General features: G+C 46.4%; 1 protein-coding gene across 1 annotated transcript in view; it reads left to right on the top strand.

Annotated features, from left to right (window-relative positions):
* The window catches only part of CCDC175 (coiled-coil domain containing 175), a 54,935-nt gene that overhangs the window by 7,785 nt on the left and 27,235 nt on the right, over positions 1–19,915 (top strand). Inside the window, exons 3-4 of the mRNA XM_066608219.1 lie at positions 35–146; positions 14,967–15,102. Coding sequence (XP_066464316.1) covers positions 35–146; positions 14,967–15,102 — 248 coding nt within the window. The remainder of the gene's footprint in view (positions 1–34; positions 147–14,966; positions 15,103–19,915) is intronic.

The raw sequence follows: 19,915 nt of genomic DNA on the forward strand, positions 1-19,915 counted from the left end.
ATGCGGGAGCAGTGTTATTCTCTTCACCAATTAGGAAGGCATAAGAAGAAATTCACGGGAGCTTCTGGAAGTGGAGACCATAGAAAACAGCAAATTGCGATACAGAATTGTGCATCTGCCAAGAATCGTCACAAGAGAGATTGAAGGTAACTTCCAACAGATGTGGCTTCCCACATAGCATTTTTGCAAAAACAAGGTTTTTGTTTGTGGCATTTTTGCATCCTGGTGTTTTTACCAGTGCTTTAAGAAAAAGCAAACCATGCAGTACCTAGATGTCAGCCCCAAGCCAATAGGAAAAAACATGACCTACAAAATGTATGTGGGTTGTTTGGTATAGTTTTTTAGATTAGTGTTGGTTTTTTTTGTAAATGTAGCATTCTCTAACTGTTGTATTTCATGCATTTTCCCATAAGCTTCTCTGTAGAACTATAGAAACAGAAGGTAAAAAATGCATTTAACTAAGTGTATGAATAAAAAAAAAAATGTATGGCTAACTTCACACAGACGAGCACGAACATCTCGCATTCACCAACATGTGAATTCCCTGTGGATGCGAGGAGTTTTTATGTCAAAACAGTCTTGCATCACTTCCAGGATGTAGCGATCCTGACAGCCGCGGCAGAGGATCGCTGAGTTTCTCCCATTGTTTTCAATAGGAGACCTTGCGTTGCGTGCACTCAGCACACGGTGCGATGCTGCCGCCAACCAATGGGCGATGCGATGTGAGATCACGCAGCAAGATAGAACATGCCACAGTTTGTTTCCTACATCGCATCGCAGTGCCATGCGGGAAAACGTTGCTCATGTGTATGACCCCATTCAAAAGAATGGGGTTTATATTTGTACATCTCGCAACGCACAAATCACACGTGTTTTTCTCGACCCTGTGTTGGCAGCCTCCAAAAAATGTAATTCAGGATGGTTTTAGAAGCCAAAAAAAGCCACAAAGATACTGCGTGTAAAGAACGCTGTACAGTAATTTCACATACTGTATCTATCAGCAACCAATAGGTCAAATACTGGATGTTCTTTAATGCATTAGCTAGGTATGTTTTGCTTCAGAGTGGAAATATACACTAATCAGCCATAACTTTTAAACCATTTACCTAATATTATCCCCCCTTGTGCTGTCAGAACAGCTCTGAGCCTTCAAGGTATGGACTCCACAAGACCTCCCAAGGTGTTCTATAGTAACTGACACTAAGATGGTACCAGCAGATGTTACCAAATTTTCTCCTCGCTGATCTTCTCCTGTAGTCCCATGGGTCACCTCTAGAGATGAGCGAGCACCAAAATGCTCGGGTGCTCGTTATTCGGGACGAACTTTTCGCGATGCTCGAGGGTTCGTTTCGAGTAACGAACCCCATTGAAGTCAATGGGCGACCCGAGCATTTTTGTATTTCGCCGATGCTCGCTAAGGTTTCCTTGTGTGAAAATCTGGGCAATTCAAGAAAGTGATGGGAACGACTCAGCAACGGATAGGGCAGGCGAGGGGCTACATGTTGGGCTGCATCTCAAGTTCACAGGTCCCACTATTAAGCCACAATAGCGGCAAGAGTGGGCCCCCCCCCCCTCCCAAAAACCTTTACTTCTGAAAAGCCCTCATTAGCATGGCATACCTTAGCTAAGCACCACACTACCTCCAACAAAGCACAATCACTGCCTGCATGACACTCCACTGCCACTTCTCCTGGGTTACATGCTGCCCAACCCCCCCCCCTCCCCCCTCCCCCCCACAGCGCACACCAAAGTGTCCCTGCGCAGCCTTCAGCTGCCCTCATGCCACACCACCCTCATGTCTATTTAGAAGTGCGTCTGCCATGACGAGGAACCGCAGGCACACACTGCAGAGGGTTGGCACGGCTAGGCAGCGACCCTCTTTAAAAGGGGTGGGGCGATAGCCCACAATGCTGTACAGAAGCAATGAGAAATAGAATCCTGTGCCACCGCCATCAGGAGCTGCACACGTGGGCATAGCAATGGGGAACCTATGTGCCACACACTATTCATTCTGTCAAGGTGTCTGCATGCCCCAGTCAGACCGCGGTTTTTAATTCATAGACACAGGCAGGTACAACTCCCTATTGTGAAGTCCCTGTGGACCCACAGCATGGGTGGCTCCCTGGAACCCACCGGCGGTACATAAAAATATCCCATTGCATTGCCCAACACAGCTGAGGTAGTAATGTCGTGCTTAATGCAGGTGGGCTTCGGCCCACACTGCATGCCCCAGTCTGACTGGGGTTCTTTTCAAGTGTACAGATGTAGTAAAAACTCCGTGTGCACCTACAGCATGGGTGGCTCCCTGGAACCCACCGGTGGTACATAGAAATATCCCATTGCATTGCCCAACACAGCTGAGGTAGTAATGTCGTGCTTAATGCAGGTGGGCTTCGGCCCACACTGCATGCCCCAGTCAGACTGGGGTTCTTTTCAAGTGTACAGATGTAGTAAAAACTCCGTGTGCACCTACAGCATGGGTGGGTGCCAGGAAGCCACCGGCGGTACATAGAAATATCCCATTACATTGCCCAACACAGCTGAGGTAGTAATGTCGTGCTTAATGCAGGTGGGCTAAAAATTTATTTGATTACACTGTAGGCGAGGGCCCACAAAAATTGCTGTATCAACAGTACTAATGTACCTGAAAAAAATTGGCCATGGCCAACCAAGAGGGCAGGTGAAACCCATTAATCGCTTTGGTTAATGTGGCTTAAGTGGTAACTAGGCCTGGAGGCAGCCCAGTTTAACGAAAAATTGGTTCAAGTTAAAGTTCCAACGCTTTTCAGAGCATTGAAACATCTAAAAATTGTTTAAAAAAATTATGAGTGAGCCTTGTGGCCCTAAGAAAAATTGCCCGTTCAGCGTGATTACGTGAGGTTTCAGGAGGAGGAGCAGGAGGAGGAGGAGGAATATTAGACACAGATTGATGAAGCAGAAATGTCCCCGTTTTGGATGGTGAGAGAGAACGTAGCTTCCATCCACGGGTGCAGCCTACGTATTGCTTACGTATCGCTGCTGTCCGCTGGTGGAGAACAGAAGTCTGGGGAAATCCAGGCTTTGTTCATCTTGATGAGTGTTAGCCTCTCGGCACTGTCGGTTGACAGGCGGGTACGCTTATCTGTGATGATTCCCCCAGCCGCACTAAACACCCTCTCCGACAAGACGCTAGCCGCAGGACAAGCAAGCACCTCCAGGGCATACAGCGCTAGTTCAGGCCACGTGTCCAGCTTCGACACCCAGTAGTTGTAGGGGGCAGAGGCGTCACCGAGGATGGTCGTGCGATCGGCTACGTACTCCCTCACCATCCTTTTACAGTGCTCCCGCCGACTCAGCCTTGACTGGGGAGCGGTGACACAGTCTTGCTGGGGAGCCATAAAGCTGGCCAGGCCCTTAAAGACTGTTGCACTGTCTGGGCTGTACATGCTGCTCGATCTACGCACCTCCCCTGCTACATGCACCTCCCCTCGGAACTGCGCCTTCTGCCACTAGCGCTGTCGGATGGGAATTTTACCATCAGCTTGTCCGCCAGGGTCCTGTGGTATAGCAACACTCTCGAACCCCTTTCCTCTTCGGGAATGAGACTGGGAAGGTTCTCCTTATAGCGTGGGTCGAGCAGTGTGTACACCCAGTAATCCGTAGTGGCCAGAATGCGTTGAATGCGAGGGTCACGAGAAAGGCATCCTAACATGAAGTCAGCCATGTGTGCCAGGGTACCTGTACGCAACACATGGCTGTCCGCACTAGGAAGATCACTTTCAGGATCCTCCTCCTCCTCCTCAGGCCATACACGCTGAAATGATGACAGGCAAGCAGCATGGGTACCGTCAGCAGTGGGCCAAGCTGTCTCTTCCCCCTCCTCCTCATCCTCCTCCTCCTCCTCCTGAACGCGCTGAGATATAGACAGGAGGGTGCTCTGACTATCCAGCGACATACTGTCTTCCCCCGGCTCTGTTTCCGAGCGCAAAGCGGCTGCCTTTATGGTTTGCAGGGAACTTCTCAAGATGCATAGCAGAAGAATGGTGACGCTAATGATTGCAGCATCGCCGCTCACCACCTGGGTAGACTCCTCAAAGTTTCGAAGGACCTGGCAGATGTCTGCCAACCAGGCCCACTCTTCTGAAAAGAATTGAGGAGGCTGACTCCCACTGCGCCGCCCATGTTGGAGTTGGTATTCCTTTATAGCTCTACGCTGCTCATAGAGCCTAGCCAACATGTGGAGCGTAGAGTTCCACCGTGTGGGCACGTCGCACAGCAGTCGGTGCACTGGCAGATTAAAGCGATGTTGCAGGGTGCGCAGGGTGGCAGCGTCCGTGTGGGACTTGCGGAAATGTGCGCAGAGCCGGCGCACCTTTACGAGCAGGTCTGACAAGCGTGGGTAGCTTTTCAGAAAGCGCTGAACCACCAAATTAAAGACGTGGGCCAGGCATGGCACGTGCGTGAGGCTGCCGAGCTGCAGAGCCGCCACCAGGTTACGGCCGTTGTCACACACGACCATGCCCGGTTGGAGGCTCAGCGGCGCAAGCCAACGGTCGGTCTGCTCTGTCAGACCCTGCAGCAGTTCGTGGGCCGTGTGCCTCCTATCTCCTAAGCTGAGTAGTTTCAGCACGGCCTGCTGACGCTTGCCCACCGCTGTGCTGCCACGCCGCGCGACACCGACTGCTGGCGACGTCCTGCTGCTGCTGACACATCTAGATTGCGAGACAGAGGTTGAGGAGGAGGAGGAGGAGGAGGGTGCTTTAGTGGAAGAAGCATACACCGCCGCAGATACCACCACCGAGCTGGGGTATGCTTCTGGGGGTGGGTAGGACGTGAGCGGTCCCAGGCTCTGACTCTGTCCCAGCCTCCACTAAATTCACCCAATGTGCCGTCAGGGAGATGTAGTGGCCCTGCCCGCCTGTGCTTGTCCACGTGTCCGTAGTTAAGTGGACCTTGCCACTAACCGCATTGGTGAGAACGCGTACAATGTTGCGGGAGACGTGGTCGTGCAGGGCTGGGATGGCACATCGGGAAAAGTAGTGGCGACTGGGAACAGAGTAGCGCGGGGCCGCCGCCGCCATCATAGCTTTGAAGGACTCCGTTTCCACAACCCTATACGGCAGTATCTCAAGGCTGATAAATTTGGCTATGTGGACGGTTAACGATTGAGCGTGCGGGTGCGTGGTGGCGTACTTGCGCTTGCGCTCCAACACTTGCGCTAGCGACGGCTGGACTGTGCGGTGCGAGACATTGGTGGATGGGGCCGAGGACAGCGGAGGTGAGGCTGTGGATGCAGGCAATGAGACGGTTGTGCCTGTGTCCTGAGAGGGAGGTTGGATCTCAGTGGCAGGTTGGGGCACAGGGGGAGAGGCAGCGGTGCAAACCGGAGGCGGTGAACGGCCTTCGTCCCACCTTGTGGGGTGCTTGGCCATCATATGTCTGCGCATGCTGGTGGTGGTGAGGCTGTTGGTGGTGGCTCCCCGGCTGATCTTGGCGCGACAAAGGTTGCACAACACTGTTCGTCGGTCGTCAGGCGTCTCTGTGAAAAACTGCCAGACCTTAGAGCACCTCGGCCTCTGCAGGGTGGCATGGCGCGAGGGTGTGCTTTGGGAAACACTTGGTGGATTATTCGGTCTGGCCCTGCCTCTACCCCTGGCCACCGCACTGCCTCTTGCAACCTGCCCTGCTGATGCCCTTGCCTCCCCCTCTGAAGTCCTGTCCTGAGTAGGCGTTGCACACCAGGTGGGGTCAGTCACCTCATCGTCCTGCTGCTCTTCCTCCGAATCCTCTGTGCGCTGCTCCCTTGGACTTACTGCCCTTACTACTACCTCACTGCAAGACAACTGTGTCTCATCGTCATCGTCCTCCTCACCCACAGAAAGTTCTTGAGACAGTTGGCGGAAGTCCCCAGCCTCTTCCCCCGGACCCCGGGAACTTTCGAATGGTTGGGCATCAGTGACGATAAACTCCTGTGGTGGGAGAGGAACCACTGCTGCCCAATCTAAGCAGGGGCCCGAGAACAGTTCCTAGGAGTGTTCCCGCTCCTGAGCAGGTGTCATTGTAGTGGAGTGAGGAGGCTGGGAGGAAGGAGGAGCAGCAGACAGAGGATTCGGATTTGCAGCACTGGACGGCGCAGAACTGTGGGTGGATGATAGCTTGCTCGAAGCACTTTCTGCCATCCAGGACAGGACCTGCTCACACTGCTCATTTTCTAATAAAGGTCTCCCGCGTGGACCCATTAATTGGGCAATGAATGTGGGGACGCCAGAAACGTGCCTCTCTCCTAATCGCGCAGCAGTCGGCTGCGACACACCTGGATCAGGAGCTCGGCCTGTGCCCACACCCTCACTTGGCCCTCCGCGTCCTCGGCCACGTCCACGTCCACGTCCTCTAGGCTTACCCCTACCCCTCAGCATGCTGTATTACCAGTGATTTGATTTCCCAGGCAGGAAATAAATTGGCGCAAGCCTGCAGGCCAAATATAATGTTTTCGCTTTTTTGCAAAGGGAAGACCCCACTGCGTATATTCAATGAACAAGAAGTTTAATATCTGTGGTGTGGCCCTCAAAAAGTGTCACACAACTATAGTGTAGCAGAGTTATTAACTCTAGCAGAGCAGGTATTTGCCAGTCAGGAAAGACAATGGCGCTAGGCTGCAGTAAAGCGTAGCTGGTTGCGTCTGATTTTTGTACGTAGTACACGCAGCACACACGTACACGCAGACCTTAGGACTGACACAGGCAGGCAAAATATAATTTTTTTCCTTTTTAGCTTAGGGAAGACCCCACTGCGTATATTCAATGAACAAGGAGTTTAATATCTGTGGTGTGGCCCTCAAAAAGTGTCACACAACTATAGTGTAGCAGAGTTATTAACTCTAGCAGAGCAGGTATTTGCCAGTCAGGAAAGACAATGGCGCTAGGCTGCAGTAAAGGACCTTAGGACTGACACAGGCAGGCAAAATATAATTTTTTTCCTTTTTAGCAAAGGGAAGACCCTACTGCGTGTATTCAATGAATAATAAATGTCTTCTGGCCCTGCCTACACAATTCTATCCCTGTAGTATTAATGCCGGGTGCAATGGTCTGCACAGCCGGTTTTGAGAAAAAAAAAGAAAAATGCAACACTGCTAACAGCAGCCTGGACAGTACTGCACACGGATAGAAGTGGCCCTAGAAAGGACCGTTGGGGTTCTTGAAGCCTACACTAACTCCTAACACTCTCCCTGCCTAACCCCCACTTCTGTCCCTATTGCAGGGCGCAATGCTCTGCAGATCCAATTTTGGACAAAAAAAAAAAAAATACTGTGCTAACACAGTACTGCACACTAGTAGATGTGGCCCTGAGAAGGGCCGTTGGGGTTCTTGAAGCCTACACTGACTCCTAACGCTCTCCCTACAGCAGCACCAGCAGCAGCACTTTCCCTCAGCTAAGTCACAAGGCATGTGTGGCGAGCCGCGGGAGGGGCCGATTTTTATACTCCGGTGACATCTGATCGCCCCAGCCACTCACAGCAGGGGGGTGGTATAGGGCTTGAACGTCACAGGGGGAAGTTGTAATGCCTTCCCTGTCTTTCAATTGGCCAGAAAAGCGCGCTAACGTCTCAGAGAGGAAACTGAAAGTAACCGGAACACCGCGTGGTACTCATTACGAGTAACGAGCATCCCGAACACCCTAATATTCGCACGAATATCAAGCTCGGACGAGTACGTTCGCTCATCTCTAGTCACCTCACCTCCAGCTGACTGATTCCTCTGCTTCCTGCGATGTTACATACATTCACAGGTAGTCTTCTTCCTGCCCGGCAATGTACGTTACGTCACTAGTTCACATGCTTGCAGAGAGTGCCGAGCTATAGCAGAGACTACTCATGTGCGCTGTCTCTGCAGTAGATCAGCATTCCTTCCTAGGCAGTGAAGGCTATGTCACAGGAAAGTGACCTTCACTGACCTGCAGGAAGAAGAATGCGAGGAATGCAGCCTTCATAACAGGCCGGCGGAGGTGAGCTGACCCGGGGCACTGCAGAAGCTCACCAAGGAAAAGATGCTATAAGCAGTTTGCTGGGAAAGAATAGGTGAGTATAGAATTTCCTTTTTTTAAATGACAAACCCCCTTTAAAGACCTGTAACTTGTTATATGGGGTCTCCATGTATCAGACCAGTTTACTAGCTAACCCCACAGATGTTTGATCTGATAGAAATCTGGGGAATTTTGGGGCCAAGTTATCACCATAAACTCAGTATTTAGGTAGGTAGTACATGCAGAAGTAACATCCACATGAATGTCAGGACTCAAGATTTCCCAGCAGAACATTGCCCAAAGTATTACACTGCCTCCACTGGCTAGACTTCTTCCCATAGTGCATCTTAATGCCATCTCTTCCCCAGGTAAGTGACACACACGCAACTGGTCATCTGCGTGTTGTAAAGAAAATGTGATTCATCAGACCAGGCCACCTTCTTTCACTGCTCTATTTTCCCGTCCTCATGTTTTTGTGCCATTGTAGGCGCTGTCAGCATTGGACAGCATGGGCACTATGACTGGTTTGAGGCTACATGGTCCCATACACAACAAGCTGCGATGCCCTGTGTGAACTGTCGCCATGCTATCATAGCCAACAGTAGGTCTTCTGTGGGATTGGACCATATTTGTTAGACTTCACTCCCGACAGACATCTGTAAGACTTGAGCACAAATGACCTTGTTCCCCGTTGTTCTTCCTTGGACCACTTTTAGTAGGTACTAATCACTGCTTTCTGGGAACAGCTCACAAGACCTGCTATTTTAGAGATGCTCTCACCTCTTTGTCTAGCCATTACAATTTCACCCTTGACAAAGTTGCTGAGATCCTTACACTTGCCTTATTTTCCTGCTTACAACACTTCAACTTCAAGAACTGGCTATTTACTTGCTGCCTAATATATCCCACCACTTGTTGATTGGTGTATATTATTAAGGCCTCTTTCACACGGGCGCCGATGATATTGCCGTGAGAAAATTGCAGCGATATTGCAGCTGTGTTCTGTGCAATATTGCTGCGTTTTTTCGCTGCAATAGTCGCGCGACTAAGAGAGCTCTTTAGCAGGGATTCTCAGGGGGCGGGGGGCTGGGAGGAGTCTAAGCCCCAGCACGCTGAAATAAAAAAAAACGAAAAATAATACATTACCTAACAGGCGCTGTCTGGTCCACCGCACTTTTTTGGCAGTTCCGCTGCACTTGTTTGTAGTCTTCAGCTAGCGCTTCCCGGTCAGGGGGTTCAAAAACCCCGCCTCCAGGAATCACTGGCTCTGATTGACTGAGCCGCAGCGCTCGAGAACCAATCACTGCAGCACTCGATGAACCAATCACAGCCATCATCTTGACCAATCAGAGCCAGCACTCACTGGAGGCAGGAATTTTGAACCCCTGACTAGGAAGCCCTGGCTGAAGACTACAAACAAGTGCTGCGGAACTGCTGGGGGAGGAGTGTGGCAGAGCGAACAATGCCTGTTAGGTAATGTACTAGTAATTATTAGGAAATTATAGTACCGGTGTTTCTGGTGGCACATCACACACACAGCAGCTTGATTACTACGCAAGACAAACACAGCTTGGCTCCTCCCACCGCAGTAACATCACCTTCAGCCCACCAGATCTCTGTGGTTGTGGCAGGTCAGTGTATTCTGTCAGGAGTGCTGAGTTGTGTCTGACATAAAAGCGGCTTAGTTGCATTCTCATTTTGTTATTTTTGTCCTCCCCTTTTTAAGAGCCCTAACTGTGTTGTTCTTCTGTCAGTCAGGCTCTGTGTTTTATATATGTTGTAGGACCTTCAATGACATCACCAGGGGGGGTTGGGGGTGGAGCGATGACATCACCGGGGGTGGAGCATAAGAATCACACACACACACTCACAGACAAGTGGTTGTTAGTAGTTTGATTTTTTTTATGCAGCTAGGGCTTATTTTAAGGACAAACAGTAGGACTTCCTAGTGTAAAAGTCGCATCACACCACACGAAAACTACAATCTTGTGCGATGCAATGCAGCACAAAGGAAACCTCCATAGGCAAACACGGGCTACAAAACATCACAAGTCGCGGCTGTATAGAACATGGCACAATTTTTTCCCCCCAGGGAACCCATTGGAAAGCATGGGCTTCACATAGATGTGGTTTGTAACACTGACGCATCACGAGAAAATTGCGCAATTTTGTGGCCGGTGCGACAGCAGTCTAATGTTAGGACTTCACACCAAGATGTGGCTACGATGTGGGAAAAAGCTCCTAGTGTGGCTTGCAAATTTGTTAACTGACTCTCAATGGTTATGGAGTTTCAGGCAAACCATGCAGCTAATAGCTATCAACAGTCACTTAAAGGGGTTTTCAGGGAGTAAACTATGGAATTATCGATGATCTATCTTCAGGGTAGGTCATTAACAGTCGATTGGTGGAGGTCCATTGCACAGGATGTCCACTAATTGAAGTGACCATGGCAGTCAGGTGAGCGCAGCTATTTCAGTCCTTACCAGACACAGTATCATATATTGTACTAGCGTACCCGTCGCGCGTTGCTGCGAAGACAGACATACATACATACATTCGTTTTTATATATCTAGATGACGGCAGCAGCGACCACTGAGGTTTTGTAGGCCGCTGCTTCCCCCTTGCAGGCTGAATAAAATAGCCGTTGTGTGGAACATCCAATTTATCCGTCTGCTGTGGCTTCTTGGGAAGATAGCCTAGTACATGTTTGCCCACTTCCAACTCCAATGGAGACTGACTGTAAATGGCTGGCGTGCTCTAGTATTTATGGTTTCAAGCTGTACGTGTCATTGCATACAGTCTATCTATCTATCTATCTATCTATCTATCTATCTATCTATCTATCAGGGTTATTGCATACAGTCTATCTATCTATCTATCTATCTATGACATCAGGAAATGAGAGAATTAGATTCCGTACGTAAAATTTGAACGCTAATTCTTTGGCGCTTTGAATTGAATAATCGAGTTGGGACCCATTAACTTTTCCTATTTATGACATAATCAATGCTCGTGCCAAATTTTAAGTTTCTATGACATTGGGAAGTGAGAGAATTAAGTTGGGATGAGACATAAGGCCTTGCCCATAAGCATTCCCCAACCTCCAAGAACTGAACCTACCTACCTGAATGAGATTTTGTAGGCCGCTGCTTCCCCCTTGCGGGCTGAATAAAATAGCCGTTGGGTGGAACATACAATTTATCCGGCTGCTGTGGCTTCTTGGGAAGATAGCCTAGTACATGTTTGCCCACTTCCAACTCCAATGGAGACTGACTGTAAATGGCTGGCGTGCTCTAGTATTTATGGTTTCAAGCTGTACGTGTCATTGCATACAGTCTATCTATCTATCTATCTATCTATCTATCTATCAATCTATCTATCTATCTGGGTTATTGCATACAGTCTATCTATCTATCTATCTATCTATCTGGGTTATTGCATACAGTCTATCTATCTATCTATCTATCTATCTATCTATCTATCAGGGTTATTGCATACAGTCTATCTATCTATCTATCTATCTATCTATCTATCAGGGTTATTGCATACAGTCTATCTATCTATCTATCTATCTATCTGGGTTATTGCATACAGTCTATCTATCTATCTATCTATCTATCTATCTGGGTTATTGCATACAGTCTATCTATCTATCTATCTGGGTTATTGCATACAGTCTATCTATCTATCTATCTATCTATCTATCTATCTATCTATCTATGACATCAGGAAATGAGAGAATTAGATTTTGTAGGCCGCTGCTTCCCCCTTGCGGGCTGAATAAAATAGCCGTTGGGTGGAACATACAATTTATCCGGCTGCTGTGGCTTCTTAGGAAGATATCCTAGTACTTGTTTACCCACTTCCAACTCCAATGGTAATTGGCTGGCGTGCTCTAGTGGTTCCAAGCTGTACGTGTCATAATAGAGCCTTAATGACATCACAATGCAGCTTTATAGAACATGTTGGGGCATGTTCAAGGGCGTCCGATGTTGATGACATCAGTGATGACATCACAATAGCAGGTGGCTTACTTATTCGATCTACGTGGGGGGGGGCGTAACTTTCGACGAAGCTCGCGCGCCATTTATCGTAGGATATTTGTACTATGCCTATAATCTTCCCAGGAGTGTACTCAACAACTTCCCAAAGTTTCATGGCGATCGGATGAATGGTGTAGTAGCGCATAAAGGACAAACACGCACGCACGCACACACGCACGCACGCACGCACGCAGACAGACATACATTCAATTTTATATATATAGATAGCAATTGTGAATGATATTCTGTTCAGTCCTGTCCATTGAATCTTGTGACTGAGCTGCCCTCAGGCCATGTGACTGATGAACATGACATCACAGGCGTGTGAAGAGGCAATGGATGCTGAGCGGCAGATCCCCACTGATCAACTATTGATGACTTGTCTGGATGATAGGTCTTAAATACTTTAGTCCTGGAAAACCTATTTAACACTCAAAGGGGTTGTCTGTTTACTGTACAATTTTGCAGCTCCAGCTCCAAATGCCTTAAAATAAATACTTACCCGCCCTCTGTAGTGAAGATCCAGCGTTGCCCCGCTGTCCACCTGGTGATTGTTGTGGAAGATGATGTCACAGGAAGTCACATGACCACTACTGCCAATCAGAAGCTGCAGTGTCACTGTTCTGAATTCCTAGATCATGGCGCACAGGATGTGTGCACTGATGCCAGGAGAATAGGTAGTCATGCTGCAGCGGTCAGGGGACTTCCTGTGATATTATCTTCACAACAATCGCTGGACAGACGGCAGGGCAATGTTTCTGGAACCTCCATTGCTGATGACGGATAAGTAGTGCTCTTTCTATTATTTTAAGGCACTTGGAGCTATAGCTGCAAAATTGTCCAGTAACCGGACAACCCTTTTTAACCCCTTAAAGGGGTTGTCTCGCGAAAGCAAGTGGGGTTAAGCACTTCTGTATGGCCATAATAATGCACTTTGTAATATACATCGTGCATTAAATATGAGCCATACAGAAGTTATTCACTTACCTTCCCTGCGCTGGCGTCCCCGTCTCCATGGCTCCGTCTAACTTCAGCGTCTAATCGCCAGATTAGACACGCTTGCGCAGAAGGGTCTTCTGCCTTCGGCTCGGTCTGGCACGAGCGGCGTTCTGGCTCCGCCCCTTCTACACATCATCGCGTAGCTCCGCCCCGTCACGTGTACCGATTCCAGCCAATCAGGAGACGCTGAAGTTAGATGGAGCCATGGAGACGGGGACGCCAGCGCAGGGAAGGTAAGTGAATAACTTCTGTATGGCTCATATTTAATGCACGATGTATATTACAAAGTGCATTAATATGGCCATACAGAAGTGCTTAACCCCACTTGCTTTCGCGAGACAACCCCTTTAAGGACCAGGCTGTTTTGTACCTTAAGGGCCAGACCCTTTTTAGGGATTTTTCCCATATGGTGGTTTTAATGCCCTATTTTTTTTACCTTCAGTTACCAAAATTATTTTTGCTGCGTTTTGTTTTTTTTTGTGACATATAGCGCTATTTTTTTAATATCTTTTTCAGTGACTTTTTCCTGTTTTATTAGGGGTATAAAGCTAAAAAAATGTTTTTAACATTTATAGTTATTTTTTTATTTATTTATATATTTACGCTGAAATAAAGAATGGGAATGGGTTCCTCATTTCGTTTCAGACGTTTTGATATATAATATGTATGGTTTTGGATTACAGGACGCATATGGTGATAGTTTTGGTTGGCGTCGGCTTTGGGTTATTCCTTTTTTATGTATATATTTTTATTTTATTCTGTAATTTTTGTTTTACCTATTTATTTAATTTTTTTTTAGATCTATGTCTCCCGTGAAGTCATAGAAAACCTCTGGGGGACATTCACATGTTTTTTTATTTTTTTTATTTGACACTTTTCCACTGTAGATGAAGCATCCATAGAAGTCTCAGTTACAGGGAGAAACATCCCCTGTAGTGACAATAGTCACTGGCAGATCAGGGTCTGTTAGGACCCCATAGCTCTGCTGTGCCAGGGAATCCCAGCAGCCGGCTCACATAGTGGAAAAAGATTTTCACTCTTTAGTACATGGCACTTATTGAGCAATGTATACTACACAAAGGAGAAGGCAGAAAGGGTTAAAAAGCACTCCTGCCTTCAATGGGTTCTTGCTTCTGATTGATTTCAGAACAGGGGCTTTAAAGCCCAGGACCAAGCGCCGTAATTTACTGTGCTTGGTCCTAAATGGGTTAATTCATATGTGAACCACATTGACTTGATGCTTGCACAGTGATAGCTGTATGGCACCCTATACTACCATACAGGGAGAAATTTACTAAACCTGGTATCTCTGACACCGGGATTAGTATGATTCCCGCTGGCATGCAGTGCGCTTTATACTTGAAGAGGTGTACGCCTGTTTATGTATTAACCTTTTCCAATCCAGAGGGGAGGGCTTACTCTTTTTCTGCCGTTATACGATGGCGCTATCTGCTGGCTAAAGCCAGTACTGCATGAGGTGACTCATTGAATGGGATCCGACAGCAGAGAGGCTGGCAATATACAGTACGAGAACCCAGACGGACGTCTACCAACATCAGAGCCTGGCATACATCTCTGTCATAGTTTGTCATTTTCTGGCGTAAATTATACATAAATCTGCCGGTTCGGAGCAGCCATGCCCGGTCCTGAAAACCCCACCCATTTTGTTAAAAAGTGGCGGGGCGGCAGGGAAAGAAGAAAAGTCACAAATATTTTGCACAAAAACCTGCTTGCGGAAAAAGTTTCAACTTTTGTATGCCAGAAACTGTTGTAAAAAGTTTTACAAAACTGATATAGTTATTATAAGCAGGAGTGATTACAGCAGACCTATATATATTGGTTCCTCCTGTCATCTAAGGATGTGAATGAACATGCCACTATATTCTCATGTGAAGAGTGACCGGATATGGTGTTACTCCTACTAGATGCAGTTACAAGTGCTCGGGAGTCCATTGCTTCCGAAAGACTTCAGTTAGAAAACGAACTGAAACGTGTCAACTGGGAACTGGAAAAAACTGAAAGGAAACAAAAAGAACTTGAGGAGATGAATGTGTATTTGAGGTAAATTGATTTACTTTGGACTCTACTTTGTATATCATTAAATAAGTGTCTATGGGGGGTCCTTTACATAGACTCTTACTACATTGTGCACTACTAGGTGTAGAATGACTTTTACTAAGGCCTCATTTACATGCTTGTATTTATAGATCATATTCTTGTCTGGAACTTTTGGCTGAAACAAGATTTAGATTAATTTCTACAATATATATTATTTATATATTATCCTGTAAGAATGAATTAACTAGGAATAAGTTGGACTTAAAACATAACATGCATCTAATAATTTAGCTGAAAAGCAGGTTTTATCGCTCCTCACTTAATAATTTATGTGCACAGCATTGCAGTCAATATAATTATCAGCCATTAATCTTTGTAAAGATTTGCCTGAAATGTCCTTTACAGTACAGTCTTGTGAAGCGTGGAGTGCTGATATCCTCTTGGAAGATAAATCATGCTTTGCAATACTAATTTGGTATTCTATATAACAGAGGTCACCAACCATTCTTACTTTGTGAGCCACATTAAACTTTGACTGATGGCTGGGGGCCACATTCAACTGAAATATACACTCATTGTAAAAAAAAACCAGGTGCCTTGAAGAAGTTGTTGTTTTGCTGAAAAACTCGGCATGCAGTTACATCTCAGGAAGATATGCAGATAATTACAGTTGTGGTGTGATTAGACGAGGTCTTGCCAACTACGTCTTGCAAAGTGGTCCACCCTTGGCCTATAAAAAGGCTTGGAGGCTACTTGTATGTAGTGACCTCTTTTTCCGCTTCTGTAGAGCTTGTAGACCACTAGACACCTCTACGACGCCATCAAAGAGATTTCACCCAGTTAACAGGGTTTGAGAGGGGGTGCATTATAGGAATGCGAGAAGCTGGATGGTCGTATTGAGGAATTGTCCGCTCTTTGGGCCGTTCGGACCAGATTGTCATAAGGAGTTGGGACCAGTGGATGTGTAAGGGTACACACGCAAGGTGACCGGGCCCAGGACGCCCTTAACAGACCACCGGTAGAGAGTATTCTGTGATTGTCTGACAAGCATAAGGAGCTCCAACTGTTTTGTTGTCCACCATCCAGAGACAGGTGACACCATCGTTTCAGGCTGCTGTGTCTGTCGGAACTATTTCCAGCCCCTTGGCTGAGGGACATTTGGTCTCACAGCGCTCATTACATGTACTGCCTTTGACAACTACCCATTTGCATGGCGTCGTAAATGCCTATCAAACGGAACCAGGTTGTCTTCAGTAACGAATCCAGGTTTAGTTTGGGCACTGAAGACGGGCATGTTTGAGTCTGGAGACCTAAAGGTGAGTGCCTCAGTCCTGCCTCTGCAGTGGAGCCGCACACTGCCCCCTGCTGGTGTGATGGTCTGGCAGGCAATTGCATATGAGAGTGGGTCACCCGTAGTAATGGTATGAGGGACAATGACAGCTCAGCGATATACTCAGGACATCCTGCAACCACATGTGTTCCCCTCATGGCGGCTTCCAAGAGGCATTTTCCAGCAATTTAATGCTCGGCCACATACACTAGGGTGTCACAGGAGCCTCCACAACATTGACACACTTCTGTGACCTGTCCAGTCACCAGATTTAAAAGAATGAAAGAACTGCCACGGCAGCAAAAAACCTCTGCGCTCTTCTTATTTAAGGAGATTTATTGTTCCAATAGAAAGTGAAGATACATGCATGTCAATAAAGAGGGATACAAGCTCATCCACTAAACAGACAAAAGCAACGCGTTTCAATAGTCATTTATCAAGCATAACACTGCAAGTAACACCTCGTATATAAATAGATAAAATAACTGTTTACCTGGAAGTATTCCACCCCGACTGAGGCATGCCGGTTCGCCCGGCTCCAGACCTGCATACGCGTCATGCACCGCGACACTGTAAGTGTCACTGGGGCCATTATGGCGGCCAAGTGGAACATGGCGTGCATTCCATGGTACACATTTGTGTTAAACTTGAAAGAGGCTTGGGGGAACGTCAGCATGCAGTGCAGGCAAGTTGGAACGCATTATGCGTTTCAGTATCCACACACACGCAGATGAAAAAGGGAAGGCAAGGAGCGTGTGATAAAATCTGTAGTAAAGCCATAGTAGTCATTTTAAAATAGTTAATACAAAGAACATAACTGGAGATGTAGAAAAATGATATAAAATTGTATATAAATGCATAAATGGGCACAGTCGACATAATAAATGACGGAGCATATATAACAATATGAATTAATAAATATACATGCACACAAAATAAATATATAAAAGCTAAACAATTTTTTGTCATAAACATACATATATATTCCTAGATAAAGGGATCCATATCAGCTACCTTTAAAAAACAGCACATGCCAGATAAATACAAAAAACAAACAAAAAAAACAATAATTAGGAACATTAAAATCTTTCTAAAACTTTATTATGCCCATTAGGTGAAAGTGTGTTCAGCCTGTAAATCCAGTACATTTCTTTCATTTTCAACTTCATAAACGACTTGGATTCTACTAATTCCAGGGGAGTAACATGTAGTAACTGTGGATTTTTGTCGTGAAAGATCCGAAAATGGCGGGATAAACTGTTTATCGAATCCGTTTTTTATATTATTTACTTAATTGAGTTCTTAGAGCATTAATAGTGCGGTCCACATATTTTAACCCACAAGGGCACTCTAAGAGGAACACAACATATTCTGAACTACATCATATGGTATTTTAGGTGTATGCACTTTTGTTCATGTTCCAATCTAATGTCCTTTCTCCCATGTTGGATATGGAAACCGCTATTACACCTTTTTGAACCACATCTATACGCTTCCATCAGAGGGATGGCTGATGACACTCTGGTGTCTGACAACCTTTTTTCAAAGACAGGATGGTGCTAACTAGAGATGAGCGAACGTACTCGGTTCGGGTGTTTTTGGACCCGAGCACCGCTTTTTCCAAGTAACTGACTACTTGGACTAAAAGATTTGGGGGTCGCCCGGGGTGACCGGGGGGTTGCAGAGGGGAGTGGGGGGGGGGGGGGAGAGAGAGCTCCCCCCTGTTCCCCACTGCTACCCCCCGCTCCACCACGCCGCCCCCCCCCCGGCGCCCCCCCCCCCGAATCTTTTCGTCCGAGTAGTCAGTTACTCGGAAAAAAGCGGTGCTCGAGTGCAAAAACGCCCTAGCCAAGTAAGTTCGCTCATCTCTAGTGCTAACATATTCCTAAAAGGCTTAGAACAACGAAAGACCTTATTTGGTCTATCAGGAATAGCATCCTGTAAAAAAGGGTCATTCCTTAATATACCCCAATGTTTTTTATCTGACTGTGCTAGATACTAAATCTAGCCCATATTTTGGGCCATTATTGTAGTCATCATTTTCTTATTAATTTCTACCAGTTTTTTTGGGGTCGTATTCTAGTGCTGTACGATAGGCTAAGTTGAAAACCCCTCTTTAAGCAGTAGCATGTTTGTTAAAAGTATCAATAGAGGAGCAATTGCGCCTTACCCTCCTAAATTGACCGTACGCTATATTAGATTTCAAACTTTTATCATGACAACTGTGAAAATCAAGATAGCTGTTTGAATCAATTAATTTACAATTGGTACTTGTATGGATCTCTCCTAAGGATTAAAGAGCATTTCTTCTTATTTCCCATAAAAAATCTCTAGTAAATAAATTATTGAATTGTGTTCCTTAAAATTGAAAGAAATTAAATTCAGTTCTTAGATTTTTTTAACTTCACGTGTTTTCAATGAAAAAACCTTGCATCACTTTGCACCTCGTACACGTAGCACGTAATGCGATGCTGCCGGCCCGATTGAAAACGATGGGTGATGCGATGGCACGCCCAAAGATAGGACGTGCCGCAATTTGTTTCCTGCATCGCATTGCACTGCTCATTTATATGACCCAATTCAAAAGAATGGGGTTCATATCTGTGACAAATTTATGAGTCTCCCAACACAGAAATCTCATGCAATTTCCTCGGCCTTATGAAAATTGCCGTAATTTGTTCGGAGGAGATCTCCGACACGCTTCACCTCTATTTAGGAAGTGATTATCGCTCCTGTGTAAAAGCACAGAAACGATCGTTGGGATGACTGTTGCTATCAGCACTCCCCGTGGAGAACTGCTGATAAGAGTAAAGGACAATTTTTAGGCTAGCTTTAATTTAACAATCAGCTAACAGTGCCCAAAAAGCTGACGATGGGCGCACATTTACACACACCGATTATCACTAAAATGATCGCCGATTAGCGTTTTTTTTTTTAATGTGATCATCACTCCGTGTAAATGGGCTTTAACCCTCTTCAATCCAATTTTGGATTCAGGGTTTCCTAAGAGGCTTTCTCTTTTTGCTGTTATACAATGGTGCCATCAGCTGGTTAAAGTCAGTGTGTGTGCGCCAGAGAGGCTCTGACAGCGGAGTGGCTGGCAATAGATGGTAAGAATACCCTGTCGAACGTCTTCTGATATTGGAGCTGTACAAGCTTCAATCAGAATGTAGGAGGACATCAGACAGTGGATTGGAAAGAGTTAAGGCTGTTCTATTATTGAGTTACGTATGCAGTTAGCTCCTCCTAGCAGGCAGAATTTAAAGGGATTCTACCATCATTACATGGATATCTAATTAGGTATGAAACAGTAATTTTGTCATTCTAGTAGAGATGAGCGAATGGACTCGTTTCGAGTAATTACATATTCTGCAGCGCTGCACACTCATTTTCAGCAGTTATGTTGGGCTCTGTCCACATGTGGGCTGCTAATCTACATTCACTTATTAGTATATTTTTGTTTCCTTTTTTTTTTTTTTTTTAAAT

Source organism: Eleutherodactylus coqui, chromosome 6 (genome assembly GCF_035609145.1).
Source record: "Eleutherodactylus coqui strain aEleCoq1 chromosome 6, aEleCoq1.hap1, whole genome shotgun sequence".
NCBI classification, from domain to species: Eukaryota; Metazoa; Chordata; class Amphibia; order Anura; family Eleutherodactylidae; genus Eleutherodactylus; species Eleutherodactylus coqui.